This window comes from Oxyura jamaicensis, chromosome 12 (genome assembly GCF_011077185.1).
Source record: "Oxyura jamaicensis isolate SHBP4307 breed ruddy duck chromosome 12, BPBGC_Ojam_1.0, whole genome shotgun sequence".
NCBI classification, from domain to species: domain Eukaryota; kingdom Metazoa; phylum Chordata; class Aves; order Anseriformes; family Anatidae; genus Oxyura; species Oxyura jamaicensis.
Window position 1 is genome coordinate 9,147,866 of NC_048904.1, and position 22,851 is coordinate 9,170,716.

Below are 22,851 nucleotides of genomic sequence, written 5' to 3' on the forward strand. Positions count from 1 at the left end.
CTCCTGTGGAAGAGGAGCCCTGTGACTCTCTAGCACTTCATGCTTTTTCACATTATTTCCAAAATTCTTTAATTTTATTTTAAAATGAAGCTAGACACTTCAGTGTGTCCCTGAGCTCATAGCCAGGTACTGGCACTTGTGAAAACTGCAAGCACTCAGCTTGGCTTTGTCTTACCATAGCCCGCTATTCTCACTCCTTCCTACTGGCAGATTTGCAGAGGAGGACACATTTGCAAAGATGATCCTAAATTCCCACCCTGTCAAATATAAGAGGTACTCCTTTCACTTCAGATGAACCTTTTTTTTTCTGTGTGGCTGTAGCACTGTGCTCAGATCCTCCCTGCTCAGCTGTCCACAGGCTGCAACAGATGGGAAGTAACAGAAGGCTTAGCTTCTGCAGAAGGCTGTTGTCTGAGGAAGTGTCTGCCTGCTGAAAGCACAGGTAAACTGCGCCATGCTGTGCCCACCAGCCTGTTCAGTCTCTCTTGCGTCTTTTTGCTCTTAAAACGCTGGTTCTCTACAACTTCTTTCTCCGAGGAGTCCAGATAAGAAACCAAGACAGAGAACACAAGTTCTCTGCTTTACTTGTGGAGGTGAAGAATATCTGCATCATCTATCACAAACACAATTCTCTTTGGAAGGCACAGGCTATGGAATATCTTATGAAATTCTTAGAGCCAAAGTTGAAGTTGGCTGGTTTGGCCCAGAGACTAAACCGTGTATGAGTTCTCTGCCACGGCTCAAACACCAGTTTTTCAAAACCATCTTCAAACAACTAATGCAAGTTCCAGCTTCTAACCCTTTGATTAGATCACAAATATTAGTTTCTCCCCTTTCTACATCCGTTACCATTGGGTTGACTTGAGATAATAAGGAGGAGGCTTACCTATCCAGCTGCCAAGGATGGTGGAGAAGATTGTCTTCTTGCTGCTGTCCTCCATCTCCGTGAACGAGAGGTAATTGAAGTGACGTGTGAGGCGTGGAGTAACAGCATTCCTTCCCCCTCCAGGTGGTCCCATGGCACAGACAAAATTAATATCTACCAGCTTCTTAAAAGTACCTAGAGGAGTGTAAAAGCAGGAATGAAAGCTGAGCCAAAAACCCTCGCCACAGATCTCCCCAGAAAGTATGTGTATCTATATCAACAGGCCAACTCTTGCCAGGAGTACTGGGCAAAGATGTGTCGTACCAATTTGTTTCCTGTCGTACCAGCCCTGGTGGTCCAACCACTGCCGTAGCAGCTCGATGGGTGGCTGAGCACCGTACGCCTCTGGCATGGGCATGTTCAAGTCATCAATGAAAAATATGAAGTACTGCCCAACTGGAGGACCAAACACACCCTTCCGCCTGTAAGGACAAAATATGCGTAAGGACACAGGACAGCTCCTATGGCAAAAGTACTCCTAACTTGTCCCAGGAAGCAGTTTTTCCTCTAGGTGCTTCCTGGGTCAGCAGTTTCAGTTGTCTTTAACTTATGCTCTATACACGCCTTTATATATGGGCCTTTGCATGAAAAAGATCTACAGCAACATCTGGGGCATGGGTTTCTTTGCAAGCACATGGGTGCAATTTTGTCTGCTTATGTGCAGTGGCAATGGGAACAAAGAGAAAGCATGGGTTCAGGGCCATGAATATGTTGGAAATTTCAAACCATGGCTGGCTGGTTTGAAAAGGAAAAGGGAAGCTGCTAACCATGGGGGGAGGGAGAAGGGACTAGGGATCAGTAGCCAATATTCTCCCTTCATTAGTTTCTATAAACATCCCACAGTGGGTTTGCAAACACTTGTGTCATGAAATGTAGTATTTCTGGAATAACTAGGATTGGAGCAATTTTTACAGACCCTCACTTATCCTTCTCACATTCTTGACAGTGTATCAGGTTATTACTGGATCTCTCACGCCCAGCTCAGCTTTGCTGTTTGTCCTGTTTCTTCTCCACAGATCTATGTGATTGGAGCCCCTTCAGGTCTTGGGATGAAACTAAATGATCAAGCTGATAGAAATACTGAGCTCAGGGATGCCACCTTTGCAAACACCGAAAGGAAACTTGCCTCTTATCCAGTTTGCTATCAATGAGATCCTGGGTTTGGTTGGCAGAGGTGCGTGCAGAAAACATCAGGAAATGGCTGACGTATTTGAGAGGTAAGTTCTTCAGTAGTTTGTCTGTAATTGTGAGAGTCTTCCCTGTGCCAGTGGGACCAATGCAGAGAACCTAGAAGAACAATCAGCAGTACCTGCTGGAGGAAAGGATCAGCAGTACTTGCTGTTTCCTGCCCCCTTAGGCTTTCAAAGGATCAGAGGAGACAGAAGGCTCACTTCTTCAGTAAGGACAGCTGTAGATCTCTCAGCATGGAAGGAATCCAAGCAGAGAGGTATGAAATGCAATGGCAGGAAACAGGTAAAGAGAGGTGGTGATGGGGCCATCACCTTGTTTGGGAGGGCATCTAGAAGTTGCTGCATTTTAACTGAACTTGTGAAAATTAATATTCCTTTGGAGCTTCAGCATGGTGCCTGGGGTCTGAATGGAGAATTTTTGTTGCTTAGGCACAGCTCTTGAGCAGAGAAATGCAAATCCATGAGAGTGGGAAATGATCTAAAAGTGTCAGGTAGCTGTCAGGTTCTGATTGCACTGGAAGAAGAAAACATGCTCCACTTGAAGAGAAAAACGTTGAATCCAAAATCAGAGACAAGAGTGGGCACATACCGGCTTACAGTTGATGAGCAACAGACCCAGCAGTTGGGCCATTCGGACTGTGTTCACTGTGGGCACAATAATGTCAGAGAAGTTGGTTTCAGGAACCATGGTGAACTTTGCTGTGGGGTCCAGCCACTTCTCCCAGCACACCTGAAAGTACAGGTACATTTAGAGGGGGCACCCACATTATTCTGCTATGGGAATAGGAAACTGGTATTTCTGCTGTGTTTTCCCATCACAGCTCCTTGTGTAGTAGCTCAGATTCTAAGACATCAGGTTCTCAGTCCCTCTGTCTAGACACCTACACATTTTTGTACAGCAAAGCTGTAAGCACTTGACTTGCTTCCTTTGGGAGGGAGGTAGCCTAAGAGCCCCAACAGCAACACACTTGCCCTTTCTTCTGAAAACTGGGATCAAAGGGAGACAGAGCATTTGTGATATTCGCAAGAAGTGGAAGTCTGTCCTAAGCTGACCTATGCTGTAAGTGCCTCCATGGCAGAAGGGCAAAGAAGGCTTTCCTGGGATCCTGTCTTCATAGTTGGTGCTGTTGCACTCAGAGGCACACTGAGGTTTTGTATTTTGCAGGATATGGATGACTTGCACAAGAATCAAGTCACAGGCTAATGTCTCACAGGCCACTATACATGTGAAACAGAGCTTTTTCAGGGATATGCTAGAGAATGGTGACAGAAAAAACATATTCCTGAGCACCCCACATGGCTTCCCCACAGACACTGAGACAGCCTTGGCAACTTTGCTAAGTATTTTACACTCATGTAGGCCTCCCTGCTTTGCTTCCCTTTTCTGAGATCAGAGCATTTTCCCTCTTGTTTTTTACTTTCAGCCCAGGGGCTGGTGACTGTCAGTCAGTTGGGCCTTGCATGCCCTGCTGCTCTGCTATCTGCTGTGGAAAGGATGGCGTATTTTTCTGCCCTGCTCCTCCTCCAGACTGCTGTACCCAGCTCTTCTGTTGTCGTGCACTGCTTTTTAATGCAGACAGACCTTTCCATATGAGCTTTTCCCTGCGGCAGCCACACTTGTAGGGCCCTCTCACTTTCCTGAGTATTGGCAGAAACACACAGGTCTGATTTAACCAGCACTTGGTTAAGGTTTGAAAAAGGTACGCTTCAGAACCCTCAGGGCAAGAAGCTGTCTTCTTCCTTTACTGAAAGGCTTGATTTCATTTGAAACATTATCACTGGGTTCCTATAGGCTTTATTTGCCCTTGATGAGAAGATTCTGTCAAATCCTGCAGGACTGTGTTATTTCCAGGTCCCTCCCTCAAATTTCTCAGCTTAGAGTTGGAAGTGAAATATTTTACCTCCCTAATGACGTCCTCATCCAGATCATCTTCAGTATTAAGTCCAGCATCATTCAGTTTATAGTCATAAACCAGTCCTTCTTCTGGGAAAAGTAACTGGATCTGTGGGAATAAAACTATGGTGAACATAGATGCCACTCATCTGAATTCACATGAGGATCTGCATTACTGCAAGAATTTAGTAATGGGATGCTGCCCAGGCCAGGGGGGTCAGCTCTCTCTCCTAGAGCTCCCAGCTCAAGGGTCCTTTGAATTTTTGAAGATCTTGTATACCAGATCCCAAGAAGAAGCCCATGCACATTTTCCAGCTATTCAACAAGCTCTCACTCCCACTCCTCATTACCACTTCCTCTATAATGAGAAAGTATCTGCTTTCCTTTTACTCACCTTTTCTTTTGCCATCTTCTCCCTCAGCCACATGCTGAAGGCCACACGGCCTTGGGAATCCCCAGTGGCACCTACGCTCCAGATCAAGGCAAATATAAACCAGGGCTCAATCAGCTCTCTGATACGAGCTGCCTTCTCCTGGGGAATCCTCCTAATTCCCTGGGAAACAGAGGAGAGCAGAAGTAAGATTCTCAAGCAGGGTTAATGTGAACAAATATCAGGCACGTTTTAATGTGCTTGTAATTCTACTCAGAATACGTGTAGCTTTTTCTAGCCAATTTTACAGGCCTTTTTAAAGTATTCCAACGTGCTATTTCATCAGTGTACTTAAGACACTTTTTTTGCTGAACTAAGGTCTCTCAACACGAGTTGGGAGAAAATTTAGATTTTTTGTTTTTAATTTGAAAGCTTTCCAGCTTTCCTCAGCATTATTTCTCAAAGAACCTGTAATCTGAAGTGTTCTGCTGCACAGCTCTGATCTCTGCTTTCCACTCACTCTCCAATTCCCTCTGTTGTAAATAAATGTGAACCTCTTTCTCCAGCCTGATAGGCCTGGACCTTATCTTCTGCTTTTTCAATGGGTAAATTGTAATCCTTTCAAGTTTACCTGCACACTGCAAGATGCGGTATTGCCTTCTGCCATGTAGATGTGCTATAGGGTAACCTTTCTTCACCAACACCTTGTACTCCAGTGATTAGCACTGCATGACTTACTGCCCTTAAGAGCTACAGGCGCACACATGCAATAGCAGCAAAACCTTACCTCAACAGGAATGAAAGGCTGAAACAAACATTCCAATAGCACGAGGAGGCTTCTTGTAAGGTTACCATCTGTTGAGGCAATTATCTCCTTCACAAATCTCCGGACAAAGCCAATGGCTTCCTGTAAGGAGAGGCAGGAACAGTTCAGTGTAATCATCCAACGCATTTGACTTCTCCTGCCTTCTAGGGTTCTGGTTTCTCCTTGCCTCCCTGCAGGCTACATTTAGCAGGGAGGGTACAACTGAGAATGCCGCCACTTCTCCCTGTGACTCAAGTACCACTGTGTGACTGCAGAGAATTACGTCAAAACGCTTGGTTCAGTCTTAAGTGCAATAAGTCATTGGGTCTGTCTTCTTAGTCTATGCAACAGTGACACACATCTTTTGCCATCACTACTCTAAGTGGTTTGCTCCTTTCAGGACTTTTCTTTTGCAGCTCTGGGTTAGTCATTAAACCAGTGGCTCAGGAGCAGAGCAGAAATATCAAAACTTTTTCTCATAACTTTCTCCCTGGAGTAACTCCACTGTAAGAAATAGAGCTGTACCAGGGATGATTTTATCCAGAAGATAGTTTAAAAATAAAACATCCATAGAAGGGCTGGAACAGCATGGCAGCTTACCTTGAGGAATCTCCTGAAGAGGGATGCCAACTGCTGTGAGAAGGGTTGCATGACACCTGGGATTTTTTGCAGCCAGCACTCAGTGAAGGGCTCCAGCCCCAAGATGCTGGGTTCCAGGTAAACCATGCCACAGCGGGAGACTGTGGCAGGGGAAGCAACAGCCAAATCCTGGACTTCAAACATCATGGTCATGCTCTGGAAATTCCAAAAAAGGAGAAAGCAAGGATTTCTCAGCATAACTTGGTGAAGCTGCAGTCTCTCTTGTTGTTGCAGGACCCCCATTTGAGCAGTTTGTGCAGCACTGCAGAGGTCTGGCAAGCACAGGGATACTACTGAGACACCAGTTTCTGAACAAGTCCATCATGTGCATCAAGTGGAAAGTAAAAGGCAAGTAAGACAGACAACAGACAGCAAAAGGGAGAGGAATGAGTTACCTCTGTCATCTTGATGATTTCCCCTGAACTGAGACACAACTTCTTATTGTCATCCAGTACTGTGTTCATGTTCTCAATCCACAGTGCATCAACCGGCCCGTCAAACATGTACCACTTCTTACGAGCATCAGCAGCCATGGCTCCTCGCCGAATGAGTGAGGAAAGGATTCCATCTGTCCTGAAAGATGGGAGGAAAGCAGGGCTTGGACCAGTCTATTTTTGCTAAAATCCATAGTAAAGCTTCCACTACAAAAAGCAACAGAGCCAGAATCTTACCTTAGTTTATGTTCCTCACCTGCTGATGAGCTGTATAAAGGTCCACCTCAGTCTTTCTTGTATTGAGACTCACAGCCCAGTCTGAGTGGCACTATGACTATCTTTGGCCATCATGAGCTGGACTTCATGTCATCTAACTATAAAATGTCAAGTTTCCTTTTAACATCTCTGTCATCAGTGAATAGTGAAAAGGCCTCACAAGTATCAAGTACATGCCATAGGCAATTTACCTGCTCTCTACAGGTGCCTCTTTTTCACCACCAAATGTCAAAGGAAGACTCAGGACAGCTACTCTGCTAATGACTTTTCAGTTGGGTAACTATAGGTTAGGAGGATGAATCCATGATAAGGAGCCTGACTCGACCCTCTTTTTAACAGAAGTTCCCCAACTTCAGCTGTATCTGAATCCAGGTGGTGCTGGAGCTAATGAACAAGAGAGCAGACACAAAGAAAGCTGTCTGTTGACAGCAAGAACTTAATCTGTACATGGAAGCTGGAGTGCAATTTCTGCTAAGGTCCTAAACTCTACTCCCACTGTTAAAGAATTATTTTTTATTTATACAGTGATAGTGAAGTCCAGGGTATTTTACTGAGATCAAGGGAAAACATTCTGTTCTAAAGCTCAGCTGATTAAAACAGATGGGTTTATGTCTATAAATGCATTTTATGTGGCTATCATATTTTTTTTGTCATGTTGATATGCCTGTATTCTGCCCTTGGGTAGAGTCACATCATAAACAAACTATTGAGATTAACTGGAATATCCTATAAAACATCCTTCAGTAAAGATGCACCAGAGCCCGGGCTTGGAAGCTCTGTTCTCATCATCAGTAGTGTTTACGTACTTGCACTTTTCCTAGAGGCACTTGGTTTCTTACTCATTTAGTTTCCCTGTTTTTATGGAACACACTCTATCATTTGTCCCTGAGCAAGCAATGGGTGACAGGACCATAAGGAGATTCACACCGTTTCTCACACCTCAGGTCACAAGTGGAAACTCAACCAGTAGGACCTGGCTATCAGGAATGCAACTGGGCTCTTGATTGTTGCTTCCAAACCAGACAAACAGGAGCCTTCACATTGGGAATGAAATGCCCCTTTATGCATGAAAAGTTATCCCCAGCATACTTAGACAGAACAAGCCAAGCGTGCCATACACAGGTCACTTTTCTTCAGAAGCAAAGTAAGTTTTTAAGCTGCCTTGTCTTACAGCAGAGGAATTTGCTTCAAAGCAATTGAATTATTCCTTGTTATGCCAATGTTACCTTAATACTGCCAGCTAAGCTGCTGTACTGTCTGGGCATGTCTTGGCAGCCAGGCCAAGTGCACAACAAAAGATGTCAGCTTCAATTGTCATGACTGGCTATTGTAGCTTGGTGAGGGATAAGAACTTGACTGCTTTTGATTTTATGCCACTATCCTAAAGAGTTCTCAGCCATGAAGAGAAGGCTCTCATGAACAGAAGATGAGAGTTTCCAGACTTGAAGGAAGTTTTGTACTTTACCACTCATGCGTTAACAAGTTGAACTCTCCATAAAGCTGGCCCATGGTGATGGATTTGGGATTCAGTACGAAGTAGCTGACTGCTTCGTAGTTCCCCCCACTGGCTGCAGGCTGACCTTGCAGTGATGTCATTGCAGCTGCCAGGACTTCATAACTCTGCAAAAGCAGAAGAACAAGAGAATTAATTGTTATGTCTCCGTAACAACAAGGCCACGTGCTCTCACAGCAACTGCATTTCAAGGGCAGTGAGAAAGGAGACATAGTGAAAGATAATGTTATAGCAAGGAGATGCCTAACTGTATGCACAGAAATGAAGGTTTCCAGATGCAGGGGGAGGAAGTTACATCTCCTAAAGAAAGCCTGAAGTATCTTGAGATGTCACATGATGCTGACTGCAGATGTTTAAGCTCAAAGTATGTCTCAACAGTAGAAATCTGCAGCAGTGCCAATAAGCCTCACCTTAGTCTCCCAAATTTAAAGAGCAAGCTACTCATATACTTCCCCATGGCTACAACTCAATATTAAAAGGCACCACAAAAACACCCCTGTCCCCTGGGTTCTATCTGAGAGAAGCTGGAAATGTTGACGTGAGTCTTCTGTGAAGGTAAATCCTCTGCATCGCTAGATAGGCAACAGTTTGCTGGGGCCAGTGCAGTGTCTCAACCATACCTTTGTCTTCCCAGAGCCTGTGGGCCCCACTAACATAAGGCCATGACGAACCACAGTGGTTTCATACAGCTGGATGCACTTAGTCACAAAGCCTGTAGAGGAAGATGATGTAGACTGAGTCTGGGACTATCCATCTCTTTCCTAGGGCACAGCACTGGACTAAAAGCACAGACCCAGAGAGAGCGCTTATAGAGAGCCTTTCCCCTCACCGTCAACATCCTTCAGATTCTTTTTGATGCAGGCTTTGCGAATGGCTTCTTCCAGGATGCCATAATCAACAGGCTTTTCTTTGATCTTGGGAAATAAATCTGAGACGATACCATTGAAGAGCTTGAGGTCATCCTGCAGAAATTTGGGTATGTTGGCATCCCTGATAGCCCGCAGGCAGATCAGATCCTGCAAAGATTTAAGAATTTGTAACTTCAAAGATCCTTCCTCTCTTCCGTGGCTGCAGTAAAAGCTGCATAAGTCTCTGACAGTGTGAAGTACAAGCACACCTACCTCATCCATGGTAGGATTCTCTCTTTTCAGGTTGCCAGCTGTTGAGATGACAGTCTTTACAGCTCTCATTCCAAAGTCATAGTGGTCCTGGAAAAGGCACAGAGGAAACAGTGTCATCAGATGCATGAACATCCCCTAAAGGGAGAACCTATGCATGTAGTCAGTTAGAAGGTAAGAAAAGAAGAATTATGCCTTCATAACAACCCATCTTTCATTCAAGTCTAACTGGATCCCTCAAACAACTAACTAGTCCTCAGCTGTACAGACTGTGGATGAGAAAGATAAGAACAACTGGATGACAAAAAAAAAAAAAAAAACCTTAAATGGAGGGAAAAGTAGGCAGGGCTGCTTGGCACAACTGTTCTGCCACTGTAATCCTAGCTAGGCATATAAGGTGAACACAAGTTCAGCCACAGAATGGGAAACAAGAGTTTAAAAGGTGGAAGGTGGATGAAGACTGGTTATTGAACTTTCTGTGATACACTATCACAAAGCACCAAGAGAACTATCCAGGTACTTTGTGCCTAGGCTGAGAAAACATCACATATTCATAAATACATATTCATGGATATTAAGGCATCTACCTGGGTACTGAGCTGCTCCGACAATAGTTTGAACGTTGTAGTGATCTTCTTTGCAAGGACTTTGGCTTCATTAAACCCAAATGAATATAGAGAGATCTCAGCAATCATGGAGTAATCTGGGACCATCATAGCCACTGGGCGGAAGAGAGCCTGAAATGTACAGTTCCAACACAAGATAAAACCACTGTTTTTTCTCTCTTCCTTTTTTTTTTTTTTTTTTTCCTAGCAAGCTGAAAAAGCTGAGTTTCTGTCACAGACTGTGTAGAAGACATAGCATGAGCATGCTTGACACCCACTAGGACAGCATCCCTGCAGACTGAAATATGAGGACTGCCATTTGCTTATGGATGTGTTTCTAAGCTGAATGGGATCCTAGAAACCTTCCAAAAACATTATTTCTTAATCCTTGCCATGGACACACTGGTGGACCAGCACCTGTATCGCCCCTCTTCTTTCTGTCTGTGCAGTCTGCTCTCCTTACCTTGAGGTTATCAGGTAATTCAGTGCGTCCAGCATACCCTGGGTTCATCGTGATGAAGACTGCACAGGATGGAACAAGTGGGATCTCCATGCCTTCAAACACGAAACGATCTACCTAGAAAATGAAAAATGCGATCATTCTCAAAGACTGGTTTGCAGAAAGGTAGTAGGATCTTCCACATGGAAAACGATGTCTTCCATTAGTTAAATTATGAAGCACAGACACACACATCTGTACACAATTGTAGTGTGCAGCTACAGACACTGCAGACTAGATTCAAATCTAGTCCCACTACAGGAATACGGTATTACCAGCAGTATTTTACCCTGCTTAAGAAACTGGGCTCATTGAAGATTTACTGATACGACACTTTATTTTTGTTTGGCTCTTGATCAGACTTCTGTTCCTCCAGTTGTAAACAGGCAAACATCTCTTCATTCTTTCTGCAGGAGAGTTTGGACCTGAATTAATTTGTGGCAGGAAGGGCAAAGAGAAACCTAAATCCTTTATAGATCCATGTAGGCAGTAATTTCAGATAGGTGATAAAGCAATGCAGAAGAATTCACAGACAGCAGGTTTCTAATTCCAAGCCAAAGTCAAGGAGATTCAGGTCTTAACCTCTCTGAGTCTCTAAGGGAGCAAAGCAGAAGCTGGCTGTCAGACTGGCTGAGCTGAGTCTCCATGTAAAGCCAACAATTTACTTTGCATTGCAACTGTGTACATGAGAATGCATTTTTTCTGCACACATTGGTTTTTGTGAATCCACTAAAGCTTGAATAACACATTTAGATATATGTGGTACTCAGCAACTCACAGTAAAACAGTGGCTGCAATTTGTATCAGCTCATTGGGTCTTTTTCAAAGAGTGTCTCCCACACTTAAGTCTGCTGGCACTGTAGCTCAAGCTGAGACAGAACGTGGGCAACTGTGGTAGCACAGACTAAGGTGAAGTTACAAAACCCACCCAGGATGCCGAGTATGTAATAACCTGATACGATGCGCCACAGCTAGGGCATTACTCATGCCTCTCTGAGCTCAAGTATGTCTGAGCTGCACTTGGACAGTGAATCTGGTCCTCTGTGAAGATGCATGCAAAGACAAGGACTTACCTAGACTAGCTCAAGTGGAGACGACTTTTTATCTGCCTTTGCACTCCCCGTGTTACTTACCCTCTGCTGTTGGGCTTTCTGAATAGTTGTGATCTGCTGAGCCACCACAGACAGCACCTCAATATCAATGCGGTTGAACTCATCAAAGCAAGCCCACGCACCAGAGCTGGGCAAAGAAAGAAAAATGAGAGAAGTCAGGAACAAACAGGAGCAAACTCACAGTTGCAGGTTCATCTAGGTCTAGAAATTATAAATCCTCATAATGAGGAACAAGAAATGAACTCGCCTTTCCACACTCACAGTATACTGGTATAATAGAAGGGGACATAGCCCCTCACCCTGACTATGCATCCCAGGTCATGTGTTGAGCTAAAAGGTGCATGGTACTTGCAAGACCATGGCAATGTCTGACCCTATAGCCTGGCACAAATTCTGCGTGGTACAGATTTGGGCTTGAAAGAAGTGTAATGGTGAAGTCCTATTTTGTACCTGAAATGTAAGTGTAGCAGATACAATCACAGTGTACTGGTACAGTGGTAGGGGCCATAGCTCATCACCCTGGCTATATATCCCAGGTCAAATCCATTTTGTAAAGCCTGGAAAACTATGTATAAAGCTGGAAGCATGTATATAAGAAAGGTGATCTTCCCACAAGGCATGATTTAAGAAAGAAGTGAAATTACTTACAAAGAAAACATCTGAGAAAGGAGTATCAGTATCTGTTGGAGTAACTAATTCAGATTCACCAGCATGCAACAGACTAATTGGACCAGCTCTGTTTGATATGTAGAGAAGAGGGAAGTATCTCTGAGAGGATTCCTCAGAGCTTAAAACAGTCTCCCTTGGCTACTCAATTTTGGATACACTCTGCAGACTCTCCTTCTTAAGATTAAGCAGCTTATGGGCTGCATCTCAGTCCAACGTGCACAATATTAAAACAAAAGTCTGAGCTGGAAACATTTTTACAGGTGTCAAACAGTGGATGGCGCAATGAACAGGATCTCTTTTTATCTTTTTTTTTTGTTTGTTTGTTTGTTTTTTAATTGTCTCAACTGTCTTACTATTTTGGCAGAAGATTTATAACTTTGCTCATTTTGGAACACAGCAACTCTCTAAGTAGGGCTTTGCTTGTTCTTCTGGGCTGTTATAAAAAATATCCACCTATTCCTTGGGGCCAGCATCCCCGTATCCTACTTACCCCTTGATAATGCCACACAGTATTTCACTGTACCTGGCTAGTCCCTTGAAAAACTTTCCCATTGCCATAAAGTCGAGCTGGTCAGAGCAGTTGAACACTACGGTTTGGATTGCTAGTGCTTTCCCCAGGTCTTTTGTTGTTTCTGTTTTGCCTGTTCCTGCTGGTCCTGCAGGTGCTCCTCCAAACTTCAAATGCAGAGCTCCTGTAAGTGTCAGGTAACACCTACAACAAATATGAGACCAGCTAATGAGAAGCATTCCTACTGCTGGTTTCAGTAAAAGAGACATGATCTATCTGTCTGGAGACAAGCAGAAATCCGCCATTTATTATTCTGCAGAACTGCTTATATATGCAGCACTTTGCAAAGGAGTTAGCTATGCGGCCTTGATTAGTATTCATAAGGACCTGCATGGATAAATCCTTCTGCCACTGCTGTGAATTCACTCTCTAGAAAAAGGACAGCTAAAAAAGGGTGTAACTATTATTACTGCTGCATATTCCAGAGTATTAGATACCTCATACAGTGGTTTGCAGAAGAGCTCCTTAGCTATCAGGAAGGCATTTTACACGAGTCAGAGCACTACACTGAGAATCAGGAGAAAGTAAGCATATCAGGGTGAGCACTGATCACTAGGATCACAGTAGGACTCATGCAAGGATGTTTCTACACCCTCATCTCAAGTAAGCCTTCACTGTACAAATGGTTTCTATTTACATACATAAAGAAGTAAGCCTGGCATGGTCAGATCCTTGGTTTAACCCTTGAAGAGCCTTGTTCATCCAGGAAAAAAAAAGAAGGTACATTTATTACCCAGAAAAAAAATCCTTACCTGTCGGTGAGGGGTGTGATAACCAGACGGCCACTGTTCCCCAGATACTCATAGCCATACATAAATTCAGCATTGACTGCTCTGATGTACAGGTCCCCCCTCGTCCAGTAGTATCTAATGATGAGTGAACATGACATCAGAAAGATAAAAACTTTCTGGCAGATAATAGATGAGCCCTTAGGACTACAGATTTGGAAACCTGCATGCCATGGAATTTGCCTCTAGTGAAAAGAAAGGATAAAGTGACACAATGGGATGCCCAGGAGTTCTCACAGGACCTGAAATTAGGTGTTATATCAAGCACTGCACTCCTGCCTGGGCCGGAGCACGCCCTTTTCAGTGAGGCATTTAAGATACCATGGTATGGCATAGTCTATATTGCCAAAGCGGATGTCACCAAATCTGTCTCAGATGCCTTAGAACTGACATCCTCATGGGATGTTAGAGGTGCCTCAGGAATACTGCTTACAGATTGTGCAAACTCATTTCATTTGTCATGGACATGGTTGATGGGTAAGGAAAACGAAGACTGGCCAGGGAGGCCAGGTGAGGTTCCACAGCTAAGCTCTCTACCTGAGCTGGGAGATCCACTCGAAATCATTCACACTTGTTACGTTCTCCTCAATCAGCTTTGCTGCAACATCCTTGGCATGGACCTCAATCACAATGAGAGCTGACAACACGGCTCGCTGCATCTTAGACAGCTTTCCACGGACCACGGCAACCAAATCACCCAGCTGGATAAGGAAAGGAAAGCACTCTGGAGCACTCCATATCCCAAAGACCCAGGCTGTACTACCACAATGCAATCAACCTTATGGCCCATGAAGTCCAGATCACAAGATGTGTCCAGGTAACTTCTGCCTCTTTCTTGTCAGAGACAAGAATGACTGCTCAGCAAGCAAATACTGCTCAGGGCTGTCTCAGAGCTTTTTTTTTTTTTTTTTGTAGAATCATAGAATATCCTGAGTTTAGACACTAATAGTTTTATGACCTTCTTATATTGTGGCACCCAAAACCGCACACAGTGCTCAAGCTCAAGCCACACAAGTGCAGAGTCAAGCAAGTCAGTCACTTCCTTCGACTGGCTAGCAATGCTGTGCCCCCTCCCACCCCCCCTCCACTTTTGACTTCTTGGGTGACTCTGGATATGTTATGTTTCACCCTCTTTCTGTCTTCACCTACTGATATTATCAATCCTGTACATTATTTGAGGTTTATCATGACAAATATCCTAATGATTAAAATGATGAGAGCTAATTACCGATTTTTGAGCTGTGCTATGCAGGATTGCATCTTCAAAAAATACACTGTTGTGACATGCATGGAACTGACCAGGTTTTGGGAGCAAATTTCAGGTAACGTATGTGTGGTGGTTTGGGTTATGACAACAAAATCACAACCATTGGAAACTCTGGTGGTATAGGACATCAGTTGACTTCTACTATAGTATTGTCCTGACTGTATTTATAAGCTATCTGATGATTGACAAATCCCCTTCTGGCAAAGTCTTACCTTATTTATCATTCATTTTCCTACCTGAGTAGTTAGCTGTGGGAAAAGCCTGCTGGACAAATCTCCAGCTTCCAGAGCTTCAGACACTTCCTTTGTCCAGAAAATCTGACAGCCAGCAATGGTCACTTGGCCAGGCCATTGCAAGACCCATGTAGTACGTGACATCTTAAAAACAAGTGAAAAATAGCGGTAAGAATGATTTTTTCATTTCTAAGTTTCCCTGCTCTGAGATACAACATTAACAAATAAGAACTGAACTCGTTTAAGAGACTTTTTTTTTTTTTTTTCTGCTAGTTGCTGTGAGGGAATCTTCTCCAGGCATGAACTCCCTGGACACTCGGTACCCCATTCTCTCTGCCTTACCACTTGTAGATTAGTAACCAGTTGCAAGTGGCCAGCATCAGGTAAAGAGCAGACATCTGTGTGAGCCAAAAACATGTTTTCCCTCCTCTGGGCTGTTCTAACTTCTCTAGTTTCAAATTTTTGGACTGAGTAGAGAACCGTAATGGAAATATCTGAAGGCTTTTTTTTTTTTTTTTTTTTTTTTTTAAAGGCTTCTTTTGTTTGTTTGTATCTCCCTAGATCCAACCAAAACTTAGAGTTTCTACTAGTATAGCTTTTACACAGAAACCAGAACCAAGATGCATCCCCTGTGTACATGGACTGTTGCCTTTGATGGTCCCTAGCACAGTGGGTGCGACATGAGAGCTGAAGGAGAAGACATAAGAGGGAAGATCCTTGTAAGAAAGAAGCTGCCTGGAGAGACGAATAGAAATGGATTCACATAGGGCTGTTCTATGACACTGGAAAGTATTCCATGGTTGTTGAATCAGTGGTTTGCATTCTCTGGACCATTAACCGTTCGCTGAACTGTGCCTTCTGCACTTGACCCACACAGAACTGGATTAAAGACTGTATTTTAAACCTAGTAGAATATCACAGATTCATCAGCTTCACCATTGGTGATCTCTATGGCAAGCCTGGAACCAAGACACCAGAGACTCTCCAGTCTCTGATAAAACTCTTACCTCTGGATAAACACCAATTGATCTTTCGATGTTGTCCCGTATACTGGCCTTCATGGATTTCTCCACTTCCAGCAGCCAGTCCTCCACATTGTCAGTGGGATAGATGGGAGCAAACAGCTTCACCTCTTCTCCTTCAGCAGAGTACATGTGCGTGATCTGTAGGTCCTCCTGGAACTGCAGCTAATGAAGGAAGCAAAATAGGAGATGTGAATGGCAAGTTTCCTTTCTGCCTCTGCCTTCCTGCCACTGAGGGACAGCCAGGCTGTAGCACTGCATACTTGCTATAAATTTGATTGTCAATAGTAATAATAATAAAACATGTCACAGATGTGCAAAATGACCTCTTCAAAAAAGTGGAGGATGTTTGTATCATAAGTGATTCACATTGCAGGTTTAACTTGAGTGAAGCAAGTCAAATTATACGTAGGACAAACATTTTTCAGTGCCTGTCTGGGATTCAAACCCTTGATTCCTGTTCAATTCTGTAGATTCAGATCATTTCCCTTGAGGTCAGAGTGCCTGGTTTTAAGAGTAAAATTTTAACAGCTTCTCCAATGCCCCAGCAAATCATTGGAAGTTCCCTTATTTCTTCCAATGGCTTTGCACCAGGTTTCCAGTTCAATTTCCTTTCTATTTTCCCAAGCTAATGACTAGGAGATTGGTTTTCATGTCTGAATATTGGTGGTGGTATGAGCTGTGTCTAGCCATGGAGTTTGAAGTCAATTAGAAATAATAAAGAGGAAAATAGCAAGGTTAACCCCAGCTCCTAAGTCAGGATGAAAGAAGAAACTTAGTTCAGTTTGGGCTTGTTTACTCCCTCCTGACACTGCTAGCAAGTGTGGGATTCCACCCTAACCAGCTGTCTGTAAGCAGACAGCTAAGTTTGAGCTATTTATCAATTGGGCTATTGGAAAACCTGATCTAGTGTCCCTATCTGTGGCAGTGGGGCTGGACTCGATCTTTAAAAGTCCTGTCCAACCCAAACCTTCTGATGATTGTATTTCTCTTAGCCTCCATGGTGGGACAGACAGGCATCTCCAGATGGAGTGTCCTCTCCTCCTGAGATGGTTATCTGAGACTTCTAGTAAGCTGTCCTTTGCAGATGCCTATTTTTCCCCTCACTAAAGGAAACAGAAGGTCGAAAAGAAAATTGAGGGTATCCAGTTCATAGACATTTCAGAGCCAGACATGTGCCTAAAGTGAGGTTGCTTGAATCCCACTAACTGTGGGATTTAATCCCACTTAACTGTGAAGCACTGCTCTGCTTCCATGGACATGCTGGAAGTGTTTTATTCTGCTTTGCAGACTGGAAGCCTTTTATACCCTACCTCCTTTCTTAATGTTGTTTAGAAAAGGGCAGAATCAACTCAACTCTTTTATCCCACATGGAAAAGGGAAGCTGTCTCTAAGAATCAAGTTATTGTGTTTTCCTGGTGGCTGAGCCTGCATCTTGCAATGCCTACATACAGTTACAGGTTTTCCATTTCTATAGAGCAGAGCATGAACTCTCCCCCAGATCTCAGAATGCCTCTAAGTTCCCATGATAGCAGCTTCCCAAAGATGGGCCAAACCTCTAAGGTGCTTGCTTTGCCTACCTGTGCAATGTTCTCAAAGCATTTGCGGAGGTGAGGTTGTACAGCAGTGGGGTCCTTTGTCTGAGACAGTATTTCCAGCAGCTCATCATCTGAAAGGAAGTAGAACCTGGAAACAAAGAGTGCAGGGTGAAGGGAGGCTCTCTTTACTGTGGCATCAGGGACTGAGTCCTCAAAAGATAAGGAACAAGCACCATGTTTGTGACTGCTCATTGATCTCTGTGTTTGTGCAGGAGAGTAGCAGCCATGGTACAGCCATCTATCTCTTGGCAGAGACAGACTTCATCTGCAGAAGTCAGTTACTCCCGTGAAAAGGAGCTTTCAAAGAAAAGTAGTATTCCTTCAGAGGCAAGAGAGTTACATGGAGGTTTTCATTTTACTCCACTTAATCCTTTCTAGACAAATGATGACCAGAATGCACAGATGTGTGAGACGCTACTGGACAGCCCTTAGAACATTTGTGTCTGCCTGTTTTCTCCCCATCAGATGGCAGCATTGAAAGGTACAGCCTTTACTGATGTTTGCAGTCTTCTGACAGTATCATAAGCATACACTTGTTTTGCTGTGCTCTTTATTGGCAGAGCTAACTAGAATGAGCCTCTCCTTTCATAATTTCTGAACCAGGAAGTGTGATACAGCCCACTGAAATTTGAGGTTACCTGGGAAAAGCACCTCTCTTGGTCTCCAGGTATTCACTCAGCCTTTTCTGTACAAGTTCTAGTAGTTTGTTACAATTTTGCAGGTTTTCTAGTAGTGCAGGATCAGGGCACAAAGACATCACCTATAAACAGAGCAGAGAACATAGGAAGCATCAGTATTGTGAGCATGTGGGAGATAAGGCAATGGAGATAACTATAATCACAGAATGGCTGAGGTAGGAAAGGACCTCTGGAGGTCACCTAGTCCAACCCCCCTGAAATGCAGGGTCATCTATGGCACATTGCACAGGATGGCATCCAGACGGGTTTTGATTATATCCACAGAGGGAAACCCCACAGCCTCTTTAGGCAACCTGCTTCAGCACTCTGTCACCTTCACAGTAAAGAAGGGGTCTCAGTTTGTGCCTGCTGCCTCTTGTCTTATTACTGGGCACCACTGAAAAGCATCTCTCCCCATCCTCTTGACACCCTCCCTTAGGTATTTGCACACATTGATAAGATCCCCTCTGTCTTCTCTCCTCCAAGCTAAACTGGGCCAGCTCTCTCAGCCTTTCATAGGAGAGATGCCCCAGCCATCTCTCAGCATCTTCGCAGCCCTCCGCTGGCCTTGCTCCAGCAGCTCCATGTCCCTCCATGTCCCTCTTGTCCTGGGGAGCCCAGACCTGGAGACAACACTCCAGGTGGGGCATCACCAGGGCTGAGCAGAGGGGCAGGATCACCTCCCTCAACCTGCTGGCCACACTTCCTAAGGCACCCCAGGATCCCGGTGGCCTTCTTGGCCACAAGGGCACATTGCCGGCTCCTGGTCAGCCTGCTGTCCACCAGGACTCCCAGGTCCTACTCTGCAAAGCTGCTCTCCAGCAGGTCAGCCCCAGCCTGTGCTGGTGCACAGGGTTATTCCGCCCTAGGTGCAGGACCCTGCACTTGCTTTTGTTGAACTTTACGAGGTTCTGCACTGCCCAATGCTCCAGCCTGTCCAGGTCCCTCTGAATGGCAGCACAGCCCTCGGGGGTATCAGCCACTCCTCCCAGCTTTGTGTCATCAGCAAACTTGTGGAGAGTGCACTCTGTTCCCTCATCGGGGTTGTTGACGGATAAGTTGAATGAGACTGGACCCAGTACTGACCCCTGGGGGACACCACTAGCTGCAGGCCTCCAATTAGACCCTGTACTGCTGAGCACAACCCTCTGAGCTCTGCCATCTGGCCAGTTCTCAATCCACCTCACTGCCCACTTATCTATCCCCACACTTCCTGAGCTTGCCTATGGGGATGTCATGGGAGACAGTGTCAAAAGTCTTGATGATAATATGGAAGATGAGTGGTGATGTAGTAGTCCTGGGAAGTGGTAACTGAGAAAAAAAAAAAAAAAAAAAAAAAAAAAAAGAGTGCTGAGCACTTTTACCAGGATACAGAAAGCAGACATGGGCAACAGAAGAGCCAAGCAACATCTCTAAATAATTTTACAGAGTCACACCTCAGGAGGAATCAAAGGAGATATCTTATGGTTAAGATTTAAGCTGGTTACAAGAGTTGTTGGAGGAAGGGACTCTGCATGCTGGGTAGAAGTCAGAGGGAGTGGGCAGACTGGTGCAAAGCATCACAGAAGCGTGGACTTCAACACCAGAAGGAAAGGCCATGTTCCAAGAAAAGAAACATGGCATACCACCTGGGGCAAGGTCTCACAGTTTATACACCGCTCTTCATGCCCAGACAACTACAAAAGCAAAGACTCATAGGCAACCCTCATGTGAGTACAGGTCTGAGGAATTTGGGATACTTGCATTCGTTTTCATCAAGGTACACACCTCAGGATTTTCATTAGCTTTCTTCATGATGATCCTCCAGTCCGTATCCATAGCCTGGTAGCGCTCACTTTCCACTGGGAGCTGTCTTTTGATGTCTTCTGACCTAAAGATGGGCTCCAAGTAGAGCCAAGAGCACTGGCATTTCAGCCATTCCTCTAGGACATCCTAGTGGGAAGAGAAAGGAGTATATGAACATGCAAACCTGTTTGACTAAATTAATCAAAACTGTGCACAAGAATGGGTTAAATAAATAAATAAACAGAACAAAAAAGAAGTGATGGGACACTTAGAGCTTCCACAACTTTAAAATCTACTTGCAGAGCCAGAAGCTGGAAGTTCCTTCCCAAAAAATCTGCAATGGAATAATGCAAACATCCCCTCTACTAACTCTTGTCAGTAGGCATCAGAATCAACATGGACTAGTTTAATGGAGGCAGCTTAGATCTATGTATAAGCCAATACTAAAGCTCAAAGGGACTTTGCGGTGCCAGGTCAAATTTCTGTGGCTACTGTTTCTGTATTTTACAGAAGATACCACTTCTGCAAAGTGAGGTGGTATTTTATTTTGTGAAAAGAGCTTTATGTGGGGAGAAGAATGACAATTAAAATTCCCATACTCCGCAATTCTGCCATATCCTCTCTCCTGTCTCACATAAACCAGCCCCAACCTTGCCTACAGAATAATCCATGAATAGATTTTCAAATAACACTCTGAATTAACAGAATGAATGAAAAGCTAGACATTTAAGTTACACATCAAAGAGGAAATACCATTTATCAAACATTCACAAGAGCAAGAATTAGGCTGGAAGAACAACCTCTTCTTACATTTTCAGCCATGGGAGACTGTAAGGTATAGGGAACCTGCCCAATGCTGGAAAGCAGTGGAAGTGTGTGACTGCCTTTCAGGCTGCCAGAGGAAAGCAGCTTTGGTTATAGGCAGCTGTCCCCTACCATTCCCTGTGCACAGGCAGTCACTCAACCTAGCAAGGCTGGTTTTTTCTTGTAATGCAGACAACTGTGTTTGCCATACCCCATCAGCTAACCCAATAAGCCAGTTCCCAGAAGAGGCTTCATGGGCCTTTAGTGCCAGGAAAGAATGCAATCAAAAGGAGGAGTAAGAATGCAGGGCGAAAACACATAAAATATCTCAGTCAAAATGACACAGTAAATAGCTGAATTTCCCCATGTCGCTTTCTGCTTTAGGGCTTAAAGTAGCATTTCTGCATCCTTATGAGACATGACCAGGAGCACTCTAGAAGCCTATGGCCCCAGCACACCCAGATGGTAAGTACCAATAAACAGAATAAGGCAACGATGAACAACAGATAACAATGCTGCTGTACGTTTACATGGCATTTACAGAGAGTTCTCCACTAAGATACTTGTACAGGAATTTTTCTCCTGCAGCAAAATGCTGTTCTGCGGGTGGTGTCTTGCTGGGTGTTGAGCATTCAGGCTCAGGTCTGATGTGGAAATGCCGGCACAGTCTGCCAGATCCTGTTCTGAACAGCAGTCTTCCACATGTCTTCCTACACCAAGACGTGAATGGGACTCAGGCTTCAGTTTGACACGATTACCATAGTGCCTGTAAAGAATCTGTAAGGTCCAACTAAGTGTAATGTTGTTAGAGATGCCAGTACAACAACACTAAAAGGTGTTGTCAAAGGTAGCAATGGCTGGAAATTACATCACTTTTATTTGCAGAGTGAGGCGCTGAGATTAACTCCTTTACTAGAGTCAGAGGTCTTTAACAGACCCTCTTCCTTCACAGAGACTATCCTCTTGACAGTTGTCCACTGAAAGTGCCCATATTAAAGCACAGACCAGATGCTTGCCTGCTCCATGCGTGTGTGGGGAAACTAATACCTGTGTCATCTTCAGCTTATTTTCCCATGTGTTCATCCTATCCTCAAAAGCTTTCTTGAATGGTGAGAAGGACATGCTCTGAATCATGACAATATGATCATCTAGGAGCTGAGAAGCTTCATCAGTGTTTTTCAGGATAAAAGTGCCCGTGTCTTTGTAAAGTGACACAGTAAATGAAACAGAGGTCCATTCATTCTCCATCTTGTTGAGTACCTGGAACAGAGGGATGAGTAATTTAATTTTCAAATACAACCTGTGCAGTGGTTATCTACCTTCCACATCTCTCTTAATGAGTCTCTCTAGCAGGCAGACTTTTGCTCTCAGATTCCATTGTGGCTATGTATTTAATGCATCACACACTGAGCAACAGCATGTTTCCTCTGCATCGCCCATGGACTCAACACCTCAACACTGTTCTGAAAGGAACACCTTGAGGGCAGAAAGGGTAGTTTCCCTTTCAGACATCTACTGGATGCACAGAGGATGCCCGTAGAGTTCCAGTTAATGATTACAGTAATGATAGCTTTGTGAAAGGGATTGCTCTCCGCTTGGAACTCATCTGAGATTTCAGAGAACAAAAGCTGCCAGACAGTAATGATCTTCAATCAAGACCATCTTAGGTCACATCAGAATGGATGAACTGAAGCTGAAAGACTATCCAGCCTATGAATCTCCAGAGCCACCAAGTCCTCCTTGCACACATTTACTGTGATAAAGGATTTATCACCTTGATTTCCAGAAACAGCTAATTTTCCTGACATAACTTTTGACTGGGAGAATGCAGACAATCAAATTATTTCAATTTAAACAGTTACTAATCACACACTGAGGTGTGGGAACCAACCAGTAGACCAGCATAACCATCAAACAATGCTGTTATGCTGCAACTGTAGATTCCATGCAAGGCAAAAATAACTAATTCTAGTGTGTGAATTCAATTGGGTGGTCACTGCTCCCATCTCTAAGGGCAGCAGACTTCTCATTTGTGATGCAGAATGTGCATAATGCTCTGG

The 22,851-nt window shown here is 44.2% G+C and overlaps 1 protein-coding gene across 3 annotated transcripts in view; it reads right to left on the reverse strand.

Moving 5' to 3' along the window:
* The window catches only part of DNAH1 (dynein axonemal heavy chain 1), an 88,637-nt gene that overhangs the window by 24,999 nt on the left and 40,787 nt on the right, over nt 1-22,851 (reverse strand). For all 3 annotated transcript variants that reach the window (XM_035337570.1, XM_035337571.1, XM_035337569.1), the window contains 25 exons: nt 21,839-22,051; nt 19,970-20,134; nt 18,164-18,285; nt 17,508-17,613; nt 15,913-16,092; nt 14,909-15,049; nt 13,943-14,106; nt 13,370-13,483; nt 12,573-12,761; nt 11,402-11,507; nt 10,233-10,346; nt 9,752-9,901; nt 9,168-9,254; nt 8,876-9,062; nt 8,667-8,758; nt 7,999-8,153; nt 6,219-6,396; nt 5,785-5,979; nt 5,167-5,286; nt 4,404-4,562; nt 4,017-4,118; nt 2,705-2,845; nt 2,052-2,212; nt 1,190-1,347; nt 887-1,060 (listed from right to left, as the gene is read on the reverse strand). In XM_035337570.1, the coding sequence (XP_035193461.1) occupies nt 887-1,060; nt 1,190-1,347; nt 2,052-2,212; nt 2,705-2,845; nt 4,017-4,118; nt 4,404-4,562; nt 5,167-5,286; nt 5,785-5,979; nt 6,219-6,396; nt 7,999-8,153; nt 8,667-8,758; nt 8,876-9,062; nt 9,168-9,254; nt 9,752-9,901; nt 10,233-10,346; nt 11,402-11,507; nt 12,573-12,761; nt 13,370-13,483; nt 13,943-14,106; nt 14,909-15,049; nt 15,913-16,092; nt 17,508-17,613; nt 18,164-18,285; nt 19,970-20,134; nt 21,839-22,051 (3,673 nt within the window). The remainder of the gene's footprint in view (nt 1-886; nt 1,061-1,189; nt 1,348-2,051; nt 2,213-2,704; nt 2,846-4,016; nt 4,119-4,403; nt 4,563-5,166; nt 5,287-5,784; nt 5,980-6,218; nt 6,397-7,998; nt 8,154-8,666; nt 8,759-8,875; nt 9,063-9,167; nt 9,255-9,751; nt 9,902-10,232; nt 10,347-11,401; nt 11,508-12,572; nt 12,762-13,369; nt 13,484-13,942; nt 14,107-14,908; nt 15,050-15,912; nt 16,093-17,507; nt 17,614-18,163; nt 18,286-19,969; nt 20,135-21,838; nt 22,052-22,851) is intronic.